Raw genomic sequence first — 17,500 nt, forward strand, 5'->3', positions numbered from 1 at the left:
TATAGCTATATTAACGAAACACTTTCCAACATATAGCTATATTAACGAAACACTTTCCAACATATAGCTATATTAACGAAACACTTTACAACATATAGCTATATTAACGAAACACTTTCCAACATAGGGATATTAGTGGAATACTTTTCCAACAAATTAACTAAGCACTTTCGAAAATCTTCACATAACACTTTCCAACTTTCTTCGGTTACTCCCACAAGTCCAAAGACATGCGCTATAGGTGAATTGGGTAGGCTAAATTGCCCGTAGTGTATGTGTTTGAATCAGTGTGTATGGGTGTTTTCCAGTGACAGGTTGCAGCTGGAAGGGCATGTGCTGCGTAAAACATATGTTAGATAAGTTGGCGGTTCATTCCGCTATGGCGACCCCAGATTAACAAAGGCACAAAGCCGAAAAGAAAATGAATGAATGAATGAATAAATGAATGAATCAATCAATCAATTCCCTTATAGCGCATGTGTTTGGACTGTGGGAGAAACCGGAGCACCCAGGAAACCCACGCCAACAGGGGGAGAACATGCAAACTCCACACAGAAACTCCAACTGATCTAGCCAGGACTCAAACCAGTGACCTTCTTGCCGTAAGGCCACAGTGCTAACCACTGAACCTCCATGCTGCCTTTCACAAGCACGTTTCAGAACAAATTATATTAGTCTCTACACAACATCAAACACTCTCTTATCTCACAGTATCAACAGGAGATTTATTAAAATCGCGGCAGTTTCACTAGATGAGCCTTTTCACTGATATAAATGGTGTAAATAACCAGTAAAGGATTGTGAAACTCAAGGTTATCCAGTGAATCAGTCAAACTTGGGTGCAAAAGTCACAGATAAGCATCGGTAAGGTAAAATGAACGGCACACACACCTGTTCAGCTCCTGCTCAGTTTCATTGGATTTGTATGGACAGCTCAGGAAATCGGACACCTCACGCGCAAAACTCTTGAACTTTATACTGGAACAAAAATCAGAGACTTTAGTTTACTGAATCATACAGTTGGGGGTGCTGGTTAAAGTTCATCAGGTCATCCTTGATGTATGAGGTAGGGCTGCACATAATACACTACCTGACAAAAGTCTTGTCGTCTGTCCAAGTTTTAGGAACAGCAAATAATAACTTGACTTCTAGTTGATCATTTGGTATCAGAAGTGGCTTAGATTATGCTTATTTTACCTAAATAAAATATGATCATGATTAGATCAGATTAGACAGACTTTACATGTGTCGTCATTCATTTCTGTTTATTTGATGACTGGTCTGGTTTTGGCCTATTCTTAGACGTCTATTACGTTTTCACAGACAGCCCAAATTTAGTAATGTTCTAGCCAAGATGACTATTAGACATCTATTAAAAACAAAAAAATACTTGCTGGGTTAAGACTCTCACTCACCTTTTGGCAGGCTTGATAACAGAAAACTTGTGTCTGAGTTTTGCACAGCCCATCTTCTGAAATGTGTCAGTCATCACATCTCTAAACGAAAAGAACAGAGCTCATTTTTCTTTTCACTGTAAAGAAATCTGTAACCTGGTTAACAGTAAAGTTAAAACTCAATTCCTATTTACAAAATTAAATACACAAATCCATATCCTAAATTCAAAACACAATCAATAAATATGCAAATCCAATTCCTAAATGCAAAACACAATCAATAAATATGCAAATCTAATTCCTAACTCCAAAACACAATTCATAAACATGCAAATTCAATTCAATTCAATTCAATTCAGCTTTATTTGTATAGCGCTTTTACAATGTAGATTGTGTTAAAGCAGCTTCACATAAATGGTCATAGTAACTGGATGTATGAATTGTCAAATCCAAATCACAATTAATAAATATGCAAATCCAATTCCTAAATTCAAAACACAATTCCTAAATATGCAAATCCAAAAAACAATTCATTAATAAGCAAATCCAATTCCTAAATTCCAAACACAATCCATAAACATGAAAATCCAAAACACAATTCATAAATATGCAAGTCCAAAAGACAATTCATAAATATGTAAATCCAATTCCTAAATTCAAAACACAATTAATAAATATGCAAATCCAATTTCTAAATTTAAACACAATTAATAAATGTGCAAATCCAAATGACAATTCATAAATATGCAAATCCAAGACAATTCACAAATATCCAAATCCAATTCCTAAAATCAAAACTCGATTAATAATTACGCAAATCCAAAAGACAATTCATATATATGCAAATCCAATTTCTAAACTCAAAACACAATTAATAAATATGCAAATCAAATTCCTAAATTCAAAAAACAATAAATAAATATGCAAATCCAATTCCTAAATTCAAAAAACAATAAATATGCAAATCCAATTCCTACATTCAAAACAATTCATATATATGAAAAATTGCAAATCCAATCCCTAAATTCAAAACACAATCCATAAACATGCAAATCCAAAAGACAATTCATAAATATGCAAATCCAAAACACAATTAATAAATACGCAAATCCAAACGACAATTCATATATATGCAAATCAAATTCCTAAATTCAAAACACAAATAATAAATATGCAAATCCAATTCCTAAATTCAAAACACAATTCATAAATATGCAAATCCAATTTCTAAATTCAAAACACAATTAATAAATATGCAAATCCAAAAGACAATTCATTAATAAGCAAATCCAATTCCTAAATTCCAAACACAATCCATAAACATGAAAATCCAAAACAAAATTCATAAATATGCAAATCCAAAAGAAAATTCATAAATATGTAAATCCAATTCCTAAATTCAAAACACAATTAATAAATATGCAAATCCAATTTCTAAATTTAAAACGCAATTAATAAATGTGCAAATCCAAAAGACAATTCATAAATATGCAAATCCAAGACAATTCACAAATATCCAAATCCAATTCCTTAATTCAAAACTCAATTAATAAATACGCAATTCCAAAAGACAATATATATATATGCAAATCCAATTCCTAAACTCAAAACACAATTAATAAATATGCAAATCCAATTCCTAAATTCAAAAAACAATAAATAAATATGCAAATCCAATTCCTAAATTCAAAACACAATTAATAAATATGCAAATCCAATTTCTAAATTCAAAAAACAATAAATATGCAAATCCAATTCCTAAATTCAAAACAATTCATATATATGAAAAATTGCAAATCCAATCCCTAAATTCAAAACACAATCCATAAACATGCAAATCCAAAAGACAATTCATAAATATGCAAATCCAAAACACAATTAATAAATACGCAAATCTAATCGACAATTCATATATATGCAAATCAAATTCCTAAATTCAAAACACAAATAATAAATATGCAAATCCAATTCCTAAATTCAAAACACAATTCATAAATATGCAAATCCAATTTCTAAATTCAAAACACAATTAATAAATATGCAAATCCAATAGACAATTCATTAATAAGCAAATCCAATTCCTAAATTCCAAACACAATCCATAAACATGAAAATCCAAAACACAATTCATAAATATGCAAATCCAAAAGACAATTCATAAATATGTAAATCCAATTCCTAAATTCAAAACACAATTAATAAATATGCAAATCCAATTTCTAAATTTAAAACGCAATTAATAAATGTGCAAATCCAAAAGACAATTCATAAATATGCAAATCCAAGACAATTCACAAATATCCAAATCCAATTCCTTAATTCAAAACTCAATTAATAAATACGCAAATCCAAAAGACAATTCATATATATGCAAATCCAATTCCTAAACTCAAAACACAATTAATAAATATGCAAATCAAATTCCTAAATTCAAAAAACAATAAATAAATATGCAAATCCAATTCCTAAATTCAAAACACAATTAATAAATATGCAAATCCAATTTCTTAATTTAAAAAAACAATAAATATGCAAATCCAATTCCTAAATTCAAAACAATTCATATATATATGAAAAATTGCAAATCCAATCCCTAAATTCAAAACACAATCCATAAACATGCAAATCCAAAAGACAATTCATAAATATGCAAATCCAAAACACAATTAATAAATACGCAAATCTAATCGACAATTCATATATATGCAAATCAAATTCCTAAATTCAAAACACAAATAATAAATATGCAAATCCAATTCCTAAATTCAAAACACAATTCATAAATATGCAAATCCAATTTCTAAATTCAAAATACAATTAATAAATATGCAAATCCAAAAGACAATTCATTAATAAGCAAATCCAATTCCTAAATTCCAAACACAATCCATAAACATGAAAATCCAAAACACAATTCATAAATATGCAAATCCAAAAGACAATTAATAAATATGTAAATCCAATTCCTAAATTCAAAACACAATTAATAAATATGCAAATCCAATTTCTAAATTTAAAACACAATTAATAAATGTGCAAATCCAAAAGACAATTCATAAATATGCAAATCCAAGACAATTCACAAATATCCAAATCCAATTCCTAAATTCAAAACTCAATTAATAAATACGCAAATCCAAAAGACAATTCATATATATGCAAATCCAATTCCTAAACTCAAAACACAATTAATAAATATGCAAATCAAATTCCCAAATTCAAAAAACAATTAATAAATATGCAAATCCAATTCCTAAATTCAAAACACAATTAATAAATATGCAAATCCAATTCCTAAATTCAAAACAATTCATAAATATGAAAAATTGCAAATCCAATCCCTAAATTCAAAACACAATCCATAAACATGCAAATCCAAAAGACAATTCATAAATATGCAAATCCAAAAGACCATTCATGAATATGCAAATCAAATTCCTAAATTCAAAACACAATTAATAAATACGCAAATCCAATCCCTAAATTCAAAACACAATCCATAAACATGCAAATCCAAAAGACAATTCATAAATATGCAAATCCAAAAGACAATTAATAAATACGCAAATCCAAACGACAATTCATATATATGCAAATCAAATTCCTAAATTCAAAACAAATAATAAATATGCAAATCCAATTTCTAAATTCAAAACAATTCATAAATATGCAAATCCAAGTCCTAAATTCAAAACACCATTCATATATACAGTTGAAGTCAGAATTATTAGCCCCTTTTAATTTTTGTCTTCTTTTTAAAATATTTTCCAAATGATGTTAAACAGATTCAGGAAATGAATTACAGTATGTCTGATAATATTTGTTATTCTGCAGAAAGTCTTATTGGTTTTATTTTGTCTAGAATAAAAGCAGTTTTTAATTTTTTAAACACCATTTTAAGGTCAATATTATTAGCCCCTTTAAGCTATATTTTTTCTGATAGTCTACAGAATAAACCATCGTTATACAATAACTTGCCTAATTACCCTAACCTGCCTAGTTCACCTAATTAACCTAGTTAGGCTTTAAATTTCACTTTAAGCTGTATAGAAGTGTCTTGAAGAATATCTAGTAAAATATTCCTCATGTCCTCATGACAACGAGAAAATAAATCAGTTATTAGAAATGAGTAATTAAAACATTTATGATTAGAAATGTGTTGAAATAATCTGCTCTCCATTAAATGGAAATTGGGAAAAAATAAACAAGCGGTCTAATAATTCAGGGGGGTTAATAAATCTGACTTCAACTGTATATGCAAATTCAATTCCTAAATTCAAAACACAATTCATAAATATGGAAATCCAAGACTAAAGTCAAAAGAGAATTTGTAAATATGCAAATCTAAGACTAGAGTCTAAACCAAATTCATAAATATGCAAATCCAAGACTAAAGTCTAAACCCAATTCATAAATATGCAAATCTAAGACCAGAGTAAAAACCCAATTCATAAATATGCAAATCCAATTTCTGAATTCAAACCACAATTCATAAACATGAAAATCTAATTCCTAGTCAAGACGCAATTTATGAATATGCAAATCCAATTCCTAAAGTCAAAAGAGAATTGATAAATATGCAAATCAAATTCCTAAATTCATATTTATGATTTTTACTTGTGAAATTGTGTTACTAATTTGCATATTGCATTCATGATTTGTGTTTTGAATTTGTGAATTGGATTTTGTAGATGTGAAATGTGCTGTGCATGTACGAGTTTTATTTCTGCAAATATATTCTTTTTGAGATTGAGACTCAATACTTTATTAGTAAATAGTATTTTAGTATCTTTTAAATGTACTAAACTTATTAGTATTTATCGGAATGTTCTATATTCTCTTGTGGTTTTCTAGTTTTATACTGTATGAATCTGAGAGTAACGTCATTTCAATTCTCTGCATGACTCTACATGTGGCAGAATTTGCAATAAAGCCGACTTTGATATTGTCCTAAAAACCCTAATGGGAAGACTATTCAGCTTTCAGATGATATCATCTCATAGACAGCCCCTTATGACTGGTTTTATGGTCCAAGGTCACAGTTGCATTACAGCTTATGCTTACAAAGCCACATTACATTACAGTCATAAATCTCATTGGTTTGATTGTTGAGACACAAAATGGCGTCCACGTCCAGCAAGAATCTGGTATATGCAGCACGATTCCCATTTACAAAATCTGATTCATAACACAAAACGCAATTCATAAATACACAAATCTAATATGTAAATTAGTAACACAATATTAGAAGTAAAGATCATAAATATTTCTCCAAATAAATTGGATTTGTGTATTTAAGAATTGTGTTTTGAATTTACGAATAGGATTAGCATATTTGTGAATTGCGTTTTGACTTTAGGAATTTGATTTGCATATTTATGAATTGCGTTTTGACTTTAGGAATTTGATTTGCATATTTATGAATTATGTTTTGAATTTACAAATTGTGCTTTGAATTTAGAAATTAGGTTTGCATTTTGTGATTTGTGTTTTGATTTTAGGAATTGAATTTGCATATTTATGTAATGTGTTTTGATTTTACTAATTGAATTTTCATATTCATGAACTGTTTCAAATTTACGAATTGAATAGGCATATTTATGAATTGTGTTTTAAATTTAGGAATTGTGTTTTAAATTCAGGCATTAGATTTGCATATTTATGAATTGTAATTTGAATTTAGGAATTGCATTTGCATATTTATGAATCATATTTTGAATTTAATAATATAATTTGCATATTTATGAACTGTGTTTTGAATTTAGGAAGTGAATTTTCATATTCATTAACGGTTTTGAATTTACGAATTGAATTTGCATATTTATGAATTATGTTTTAAATTTTACAAACTGTGTTTTAAATTCAGGAATTAGATTTGCATATTTTGAATTTAGGAATTACATTTGCATATTTATGAAATGTATTTTGAATTTAATAACATAGTTTGCATATTTATGAATTGTGTTTTGAATTTAGAATATACTCTGACTATAGATATTTCAAACAATTATCAAGATTTATCTAAAGATGCGTTAATCAACATTTATCCTAAAAAAGCAATAATAGTTTTAACTTGTTTTAATTTAGCACTTCATTTAGGAATAATTCGTTCACAAAACCAGTAAATGTTTAAATATCATGTTTATTAATAGTGACAACCTCAAGCTTTTATCTGTTGAATACATTGTACTTTAATTTACTTTAAATGAAAATTTGTGTATTCATAAGCAAAAATGGCTTAAATCTCCTTTATATTTTCACTTTTAGTTTGTGTTTTTAATAGTTTAATTTATGTAAACCCATTAATGCAAACCCACATTTGATTTTGTGGGGTCTATTTTATTTTTATTGCTGTAGTTTTACTTTTTTCTGTATTTTATTTATTATTTCTCTTGTAAGAGACAAGGTTATCACTGCAGACTTTATGGTGTGCTGCTAATCAGATAATTTACTAATAACAATCCGCTAATTTCAATTAAACATTTGTTTTCAGCCAAGGGCAATTAATTGCTGATAAGTCTAGAAAGGATACGACTGCGGATATGCATGCGCACTTGATATGTGATAGCCTACTGACTGTAGTACTACAATAATTCAGATTTTACATAACTCTGAGGGTTACGTAGTAAAGTAGATATTATTAAAGCTACATAATAGACAATTAAAAAAATATTGTAAACTAGTATCACCATTAACTTCATGACAGAACACACATCTAGCAACATTTCTGTTTGTATTTCTTGTTGCTAGAAGGGATACAGCTGCGGACCATGTATTGTTTTTTATTAACATCTACCCCCACCACAACCCTAAACTAACCATCACAGTGAAGTAAAACATTAATTATACAGAGTATTATTCATATTATTTATTAAATTACCTCTTAATTGGTATTTTATTTAATCATACCCCCATCCCGAACCTCACAGTAATGTAAAATATTCATTATTGCTGTACAGTGTCACAATAACTGCTAATTTGAGTATCCCCAGCTGTATTCATTTCTGCCCTGACTACGACATTTCAACGTCAAAAACAAAAGTATCTCAACAGAAAACTATTTAACTTCCACTCTAAAACCGTTTTAAACTAATTTACTTTGGTTAAACTAGGTTGCAGACGAAATTTTCCGTACACTTTAAGGAGATTTCGCTTTAAATCACAGCTATAGACAAACAAAAAGGTCAATCAGTCGGTTACGATGCTAGTTAACTTAACTTGCTAGCTTCACACCAACTTACTCGATTAAAAAACAACAACCACTAACTTAACCTTGTTATTAAAGTCAGTTTATAATACTTCAGCACAGGTAAACTTTAACACGAGCAAACACGCAGCCTGACTTAAATAGACATAAGCAGCATCTTCTGTGACAATGATTCTGAAATGTTTACCCGAACGAGGGTGTGTTTTGCTTGTAAAACATCATGCAGACACACTGGAAGATGATCAGGACCACCAGGAAAGTGCTGCCCCACCGGAGAGACGCCAAGGCCATCAGAGACACTGGAACGAGTGCGTGCGTGTTTGTGTGCGTGTGAAAGGTTAAAGGTGACACGCGCGCGCGCGCTCCGCCCCTGATACTCGACCATCATTTTAAACATGCGCGTCATGTCATACAACAAACACACCTCTGATGTTTATTAATCATTGATTCGGCGTGTTTCTGAGATATCTGGTGCTGAGATTAGATGAACTAGAAATGTTATATTCGATCATAAACATCAAACAAGCAAGGAATTATTCATTCATTCATTCATTTTCTTTTCAGCTGAGTCCTTTTATTAATCAGGGGTCGCCACAGCAAAATGAACCACTAACTTATCCAGCACATGTTTAACACGGCGGGTGCCCTTTCAGCTGCAATCCATCACTGGGAAACATCCTTACACACTCATTCACACTCATACACTACGGACAATTTAGCCTACCCAATTCACCTGTACTGCATGTGTTTGGACTGTGGGGGAAACCGGAGCACCCGGAGGAAACCCACATGAACGCAGGGAGAACATGCAAACTCCACACAGAAACGCCAACTTACCCAGCCGAGGCTCAAACCAGCAACCTTCTTGCTATGAGGCGACAGCACTACCTACTACGCCACTGCGTTGCCCCAAGGAAGGAATTACAATACTGAGAATGATAATAATAATTTTAAAAATATGTATATATCACATTTCTGAGTGTTGATCATTTTCCAGAAAGTTTTTTTCAGTCCCTACTTAAAATATACACATTAAAACACTTCACAATTTCTGTATATTTTAAAACGTATACTCATTTAATTGTTCAAATATACATTTACATGAATATTTACAGGTAGCAACACTCTTTTGAGTCATCAATGTGTGTATGCTAATAATTCCAAAATTGCTTGTTAAATATTATAAATATAAAGTCATTCATTTTCATCAGCTTTTCTGGGGCCGGGTCGTGGGGGGCATCAGTCTCAGGATAGAACTCCAGATTGCCCTCTCCCCAGACATTTTCTTCAGGTCTAAAGGGGGGGGGGGGGTCCCGAGGCATTCCTAGGCCAGCCGAGAGACATAGGCCCCGTTTACACTAGTGCGTTTTAGTTTTAAAACGGCGTTTTAGAATGAAAACGATCCGCTTCCACACTCGCGTTTCACCCAGCGTTTCTGAACTGCTCTCCGTCCACACCAAAACGCTGAAAACGCACATCACGTGACCACACACACACACTTTTGCAATCGCTGGAGCCCATCTACCCAGATGAGAGCTCTGCTAGTCGGACTTCTCATCAAGCATCTCCCGCTGGATCTAATCTCACTATATTTATTAAACGGGATATTTCATTCATCTTGTTGTCTTTATCTAACGACATATTCCCTGACTTTGGTCATTGGAATCTAGTACTTGTTCTCAGGTAACGTGTTTTGACTGAGCGCAAAGATAAGTTAATGATTAATGTACCCAGCCGGCATTTCAACGGTGATTCAACGTTGAATCAACGTCAGGTCTATGGTTGGATCAACGTTGAATTACCTTTCGATTTTGCAAATTGGATCAACGTTTATATAGTGACGTTGTTTCACCGTCGGACCACCACCGGTGATTCACCGTTGAAATCACAACGTTGTTTCACTCTTACCTTCTTCATGGGTGAATTGTGGTCGTTTTGTAGACGTTGAATGAAGGTTGAATTACCTTTCGATTTTGCAAATTGGATCAACGTTGATACCGTGACGTTGTTTCACCGTCATACATTTCAACGTAAGTTAAATAGAAATTACATACAACGCAAAGTGCATAGTCCCTCCAGCATGTCCTGGCTCTTTTCTGAGGTCTCCTCCTGGTAGGACATGCCTGGAACACCTCTCTAGGTAGCCTTCCAGGAGGCTTCCAAAAACTGATGCCCAAGCCACCTCAGCTGACTTCTCTGGATGTGGAGGAGCAGCAGCTCTACTCCGAGTTTGTCACCCCATCTATAAGGTTGCATCCTGCCATCCTGCGAAGGAAACTCATTTCGGCCGCTCGTATCCAACATCTTGTCCTTTCGGTCATGACCCAAAGCTCATGACCATAGGTGAGAGTAGGAATGTGGATTGACCGGTAAGCTCCTTCTTTACCACAGCAGACCGCTACATCGACCACATTACTGCTGCACCGATCCGCCTGTCAGTCTCGCACTCCATCCTCACTTGTTAACAAAATACCAAGATACTTGAACTCCTCCACCCGGGTTGCTGCTGGAAGGGCATTCGCTGCATAAAAATATACTGGAATAGTTAGCGGTTCATTCTGCTGTGGCAACCCCTGATAAATACTAAGCTGAAGCAAAATGAATGAATGAATTTCTCACACATGGTGGGTAAACAGTAAATTATTAATAACAGCAGTCTTTCATGGTCATGCATTAATTGGTGCAGGAATGCGAACAGCTCAACGTCCCGCAAAACACTGAAAACATAGTAACATGCTTGATTAATAAATGACATGTAATTAAATTAATTATATAAATTTGGTGGGCGAGGCAGTGGCGCAGTAGGTAGTGCTGTCGCCTCACAGCAAGAAGGTCGCTGGGTCGAACCTCGGCTCAGTTGGTGTCTCTGTGTGGAGTTTGCATGTTCTCCCTGCCTTCGCGTGGGTTTCCTCCGGGTGCTCCGGTTTCCCCCGCAGTCCAAACACATGCGGTACAGGTGAATTGGGTAGGCTAAATTGTCCATAGTGTATGAGTGTGTGTGTGAATGTGTGTGTGGATGTTTCCCAGAGATTGGTTGCGGCTGGAAGGGCATCCGCTGCGTAAAAACTTGCTGGATAAGTTGGCGGTTCATTCCGCTGTGGTGACCCTGGAATAATAAAGGGACTAAGCCGACAAGAAAATGAATGAATGAATATATAAATTTGGTTCACTGACACATGCATTACACAAACTAACATTACAGGAAAATCTGACCCTCTCCCTGATCATCAGTGCATAATTCACACCCTGCCCCTACCTCAACCTCTCGCCTCAATGTAAAAACAGCAATGATAAAGAGAATTATTTATTAAATTGCCCTCTAAAATGCTTTTTATTAATGATGACACCTCATTCAGCTGCCATTCTTGCTCATAGTTTATTCACATCCCGTGTAATTCCCATCTGTTTGGCCTCCCTAATAAAGCTCTTCATAAATTACAGCTGGTACGAAACGCTGCAGCCATCACAAACACCCCCTCTATCTGTCACATCACACCCATTCCACAAACAGCTTCACCGGCTTCACTTCTTTTTCAGAATTAATTACAAAGTGCTTCTTCTCACTTTTAAAGCCATCCACAATCTGGCTCCTCCATACCTTGCTGATCTCGTTCATATCGCCACACCTTCTCCAACACCACTCTGTCCGCCTTGTCGCCATGGGGTGCAGATCCTTCAGCCTCTCTGCTCCTCAGCTTTGGGATGCACTTTCTCCTGATCTCAGTAATTTAGACTCTCTTTCACAATTTAAATCCAATTAAATTCAATAATTGCTTTATTGGCATGACAAATGTTACAAATGTATTGCCAAAGCAGTTGTAGTCATAGAAATAAGAGAACATACACATATAATACAATAAACAGAAGTAGTAGTAGTTAAAAAGAAGGAATATATACATATAATAATTAAATATATAAAAAATAAATCATATTATTATCCAATATATCACATTGTTATTCGATATATCCTATCATTCATATCATATTAATAATTTATAACAATAAAAATAACAATAAATCAGAATAAACTACGTTTAACAATCCACATTTTAGGATTTAGGATTACAATTAAAATCCAAACTCAAAACACATCTGTCTAGAGCAGCTTATTCTCTTTAACCCGACTGCATTTTTAAAGTTTGTACTGTATTCTATTGACTTTTATTGTGTTTTTACTTAAACTGATGGTTCTAGCTGTCCTGTACGGTGACCTTGAGTGTCATGAAAGGCACCTTTGAATAAAAATCATTATTATTATTATTGTTATTATTATCATGACCCCTACCCCAACCTTAAACACCCCGCGCAGTAATGTGAACATAATAATTAGTGCATATTTTACAGTGTTACAAATATGATGCTTTACTGATGTTTACTTAGCTGTATCCCGTAAAGACTTGACCCACTTTGAGCTTCAAATACGCTCTTTAAAAACGTAAACAGACTGAATTCCCTACCTCTACATGATTTTATGGCAGTGTTTCCCAACCCTGTTCCTGAAGGCACACCAACACACATTTTCAACCTCTTCCTAATCAAACACACCTCAGTCAACTCATCTGGGACCGATCTTTCAAAACTAATCCACTAGGATTTTGGATAACAGATTGGATCAAGTTTTGAGAATGGGTTTTTCAAAAGAAAAAAACAGATCATGTAATCCAGTCTTGGTTTTGATCCAGATCAAACCTTCAGTTTTGGGAGCTTTTTTTTAAGATTTGGATCACTTTGATCCAAAAAATCTGGATTGAACTGATCCCATCTGGGCTCATTTTTTTAAAAAGGTTTAATCCGGATAAAATTGATTCGGATTTAGTAATCCTGTTTTTGTGATACGTGATCACGTAATCCAGCTTACTTTTTGAGCCAGTTTTTCGGAGCAACATCAGATTGGATCAATCTGAATTGTCAATTTCTTGTTTTTATAATTTTTTTTAAATGTGTGTATTTTTATTTCAAATAAATATAAAGTTATATTGACCCACACTAGCTATTCTACTTGCTGCTCTTTACATATCTAGAGTTCTACATTGTGATTTTCTCTCCTGTTTGAGCACTGCTTATCCAGATTTAGTGATCCTGAAAAATTCCTATCCGGATCAGATTGATCCAATCAGATGTTGCTTTGAAAAACTGGCTCAAAAAGTAAGCTGGATTACATAATCACGTATCACAAATCTGAATTAATTTTATCCGCATTCAACTTTTTGAAAAACCTGGATGTCTCAGATAAGGAAGACATCCAATGATGAGTACTGTTGGTGTGCCTAAGGGAACAGGGTTGGGAAATACTGCTCTATGGTGTGTGGCAGGGCTGCAGATGCAGTGTCAGCGCCCCCTGGCTGTGGAGCTGCAGGAGACGCACAAACTCCTCTGGCATGCGGTGCATATATGGGCTTGGCTTACTTTGGTCATAATAATGGTAAGGAACGGGGTTTTCCTGCAGGTCGGTGCCGAAGGGCCAAAATCCGTACACGTGCACGTGCTCACACATTTCCAGTGCAGCGCTAATTAAAATAAATCCCGAGGAGAGGCGGGGCTCCTTCAGGCCACGCCACTTCCAGAAGCGGTCCAGAGCACGCAGGTAATGTGGGTTGAAAAACACCACCGGCTGCTGAGGTCTGATTGGCTGCAGGACTCGGAGGACCCGGAGGGATGGCGAGGTGCAGAACCCATATGCAAATGCAGGAATAATGAGGGAGGAGTTTCCGTACACACTGATACGCTCCACTAGCGGACCCGGATCCTGCTCCATGGTTTTGTATCTACAGACACACAACAGGTTCTAATAAACACAACTGTACTTTGCATTGAGATGTGGTGCAGGAAACTTTAAAGGGACAGTACATCAAAATTGATAACTACGTCTTCATTTACTCATCCGTCTGTTTCAAACCTGTTTGAGTTTCTTTCTTCCGTTGAACACAAAAGAAGATAGCTTGAAAAATGTTGGAACCCACTGACCAATTCATAGTATTTGTTTTTCCCTACACTGAAAAAAAGTGTTGCATGCAGAACTGTTGCAAACAATTTATTTGTGTTGAATTTAAACAAATAAATTAAATTGAATAATGTTCAACTTAATTTGTTTGTTTAAATTCAACACAAATAAATTGTTTACAACCGCTTAACGTAAAAAAATTTAGTAAATCCAAGGAATCAACGTTGAATAATTTTTTTCAGTGTATTATGGCAGACTGGTCACAGCATTCTTCAAAATATCTACATTTGTCTTCAACAGAAGTTAGAAAATGATTAAGGTTTACATCCGTATGAGGGAGGAATAGTGAGAAAACTTTCATTTTTGGTTGTACTGCCCCCTTTTAAGGCAGATTATCTGCAATTTTAGGATAGGCAGTGGTTTTGTCTCACTGAAATACTTGTGAAATGTGAAATTAGGAGTAAAAAAACATTTAGGAGTCCCAAATTGAAAACTGACATGAACATTATTATTATTATTATTCAAATGATCTCCTAAATTGGCAAGTTGAGCTATGTTTAGCCTTAAAGGTGCAGTATATTTAAGTATTTAATATTTAATATTTAATATTATAATAGTTAATCACTGACACCCAGTGGTTGAACTAGGTATTGCACTCCTGGATCAAATCAAACGCAAGCGCAGGTTGCCAGATTGAGGACAAGAGATAGTGATTTAAATCGCGTTCTGTCTATAAGTAATGGCACGCAATAGAAGGAATATTCTGCATATTAAAAGGAGGTTTTTGTCCTAACCAACACCTGAAATGTATATATTAGAAACAGCTTCTGTGTCTTGCAGGTGAACAACAGGATAAACTGACAGTGATCAGCTCAGGTGCAGCTCATGTGCTTTATTCAGAGTTAAATGCTGATAATGTGAGTCTGAATGCCATTGTACAGGACATTTATTGTCGTACTGCTTCAAGCACAAGATAGTTCAGCTCAGATCTGGAGAATAAAATAAATCGTTTAGAACTGTGACCCAGTGATTCAGCATCAACATTAATCATGTTAAAGAGCTTTAATATGTATTCATTAGACTATAAAGCTGACCATTGTGCTGGAGTGCAGTAAGTGCACTACTCTGCGCATCTGAATGGCTGTGTTTACATTTCTTTCTTTCGTCTGCTGACAACAGCCACATTGCTCATCACTGTGCATCTCGTCACATAGCATGTTAGGAAACGGGGTTACAATGTGACCTGCTCACCTAATGTTTACACTCCTGATATTGATATTATTTGCTTATTATTAACCTCATGTGGAACTCTGAATCTGCATCTCATTTCAGAGTCTGCTACTGTCCACCAGAGGTCACATTTCGGTCACGAACACACACTTTTAGATCCTTCCTTCCTGGCTAAATAAATGAAAAACGCTGTTTTCCACCATCTGGCAACCCGCAGGGCTGAAATATAATTGGCTAAGCTGGCATTGGGCGGGTTTAATGACCAAAACAAAGATAGCCATTCCGGCACGTTACACACGTGTTCACAGCAGAATATCTGACTTCAGCATTGTGTCTCACATAAACAAGAATGTTCACTGAGCATGTTTCTGAATATCTGCACACATGTGATGCTGTTTTAGGCTCTAGAAGAGTCAAACACTCACTTACAGCACATTTAAGATGTTTTATGAATACGGGCCCTGATTTAAAGCTTTAATAAAAAGTCATTTAAAACCTTCTCAATATAGGTGTGTGTGTGTGTGTGTGTGTGTGTGTGTGTGTGTGTGTGTGTGTGTGTGTGTGTGTGTGTGTGTGTGTGTGTGTGTGACTGACTGTGTGAGAATCTGAGAGGGGTTGATGTTCATCAGATCTGTCTTCAGTCCAACATCGCTGTCATTAACCAACGCTAAATTAAACCTGAAAAAGAGAAGGGGGAATTATGTTCAGTCTGTGAAAGCAGTTGCTGCATATTTTAAAAACAAAATATTAAAGATAAACGCTTGGTCATCTTGTGCTAAATGAATGTATTCTGTGAGGTACAGATTTAGTACATTCATGGGTATATATTTTTAAAAATAATGATTCCTAATACATAATAATAAAATAATAATAATAATAATGGAAGTAGCCATCAGAAGATGGAGACACTGTGCTCATAAAGGGATGGACATGGTCAGCAGCAATACTCAGGTAGGCTGTGGCGTTGATGATCAATTGGTGCCACCACCACCAGCCTGAACCGCTGATACAAGGCAGGATGATCCATGCTTTCATGTTGTTGAGGCCAAATTGTGACCCGAGCATCTGAATGTGTCAGCAGAAATGGAGACTCATCAGAGCAGCAACGTTTCTCCAATCTTCTATTGTCCAGTTTTGGTGAGTCTGTGTGAATTGTAGCCTCAGTTTCCTGTTCTTAGCTGACAGGAGCGGCACCCGGTGTGCTCTTCTGCTGCTGTAGCCCATCCGCCTCAAGGTTGGACGTGTTGTGTGTTCAGAGATGCTCTTCTGCAGAGCTCGGTTGTAACGAGTGCTTATTTGAGTTACTGTTGCCTTTCTATCAGCTGGAACCAGTCTGGCCATTCTCCTCTGACCTGTGGCATCAACAATGTTTCCTCTTTGTCGGAGCATTCTCTGTTAACCCTAGAGATGGTTGTGCGTGAAAATCCCAGTAGATCAGCAGTTTCTGAAATACTCAGAGCAGCCCGTCTGACAGCAACAACCATGCCACGTTCAAAGTCACTTAAATCCCCTTTCTTCCCCATTCTGATGCTCGATATGAACTGCAGCAGATCCTCTTGACCATGTCTACATGTCTAAATGCAGTGAGCTGCTGCCATGTGATTGGCTGATTAAAATATTTGCATTAATGAGTTGCTGGACAGGTCGTTAAACAGCCTCAGAAGAAATGAATGATGGGATGTTTTTACCGGATGACGAAGTCTGCGCTGTCGATCTGGCGTCCACAGC

At 34.8% G+C, this 17,500-nt stretch overlaps 3 protein-coding genes across 7 annotated transcripts in view; all 3 read right to left on the reverse strand.

Moving 5' to 3' along the window:
- Positions 1–8,958, reverse strand: part of st8sia7.1 (ST8 alpha-N-acetyl-neuraminide alpha-2,8-sialyltransferase 7.1) — a 21,638-nt gene extending 12,680 nt beyond the window's left edge. The window contains exons 1-3 of the mRNA NM_001386515.1: positions 8,789–8,958; positions 1,416–1,496; positions 892–978 (exon numbers count right to left, since the gene is read on the reverse strand). Coding sequence (NP_001373444.1) covers positions 892–978; positions 1,416–1,496; positions 8,789–8,892 — 272 coding nt within the window. The 5' untranslated portion in view covers positions 8,893–8,958. The remainder of the gene's footprint in view (positions 1–891; positions 979–1,415; positions 1,497–8,788) is intronic.
- tfr2 (transferrin receptor 2) overlaps positions 1–17,500 on the reverse strand; it is a 1,009,002-nt gene that overhangs the window by 852,748 nt on the left and 138,754 nt on the right. The window lies entirely within an intron of this gene.
- st8sia7.2 (ST8 alpha-N-acetyl-neuraminide alpha-2,8-sialyltransferase 7.2) overlaps positions 13,549–17,500 on the reverse strand; it is a 20,089-nt gene continuing 16,137 nt past the window's right edge. For 2 of the 5 annotated variants that reach the window (XM_087307904.1, XM_087307905.1), the window contains exons 5-7: positions 17,461–17,500; positions 16,367–16,450; positions 13,549–14,366 (exon numbers count right to left, since the gene is read on the reverse strand). The exon at positions 17,461–17,500 is cut by the window's right edge and continues 73 nt beyond it. In XM_087307904.1, coding sequence (XP_087164030.1) covers positions 13,898–14,366; positions 16,367–16,450; positions 17,461–17,500 — 593 coding nt within the window. In that variant the 3' untranslated portion in view covers positions 13,549–13,897. The remainder of the gene's footprint in view (positions 14,367–16,366; positions 16,451–17,460) is intronic. The other 3 variants (XM_087307906.1, XM_087307907.1, XM_087307908.1) reach the window with 2 other exon arrangements.

The sequence above is a fragment of the Danio rerio genome, chromosome 23 (assembly GCF_052040795.2).
Source record: "Danio rerio strain M-AB ecotype USA chromosome 23, GRCz13ab, whole genome shotgun sequence".
NCBI classification, from domain to species: Eukaryota; Metazoa; Chordata; class Actinopteri; order Cypriniformes; family Danionidae; genus Danio; species Danio rerio.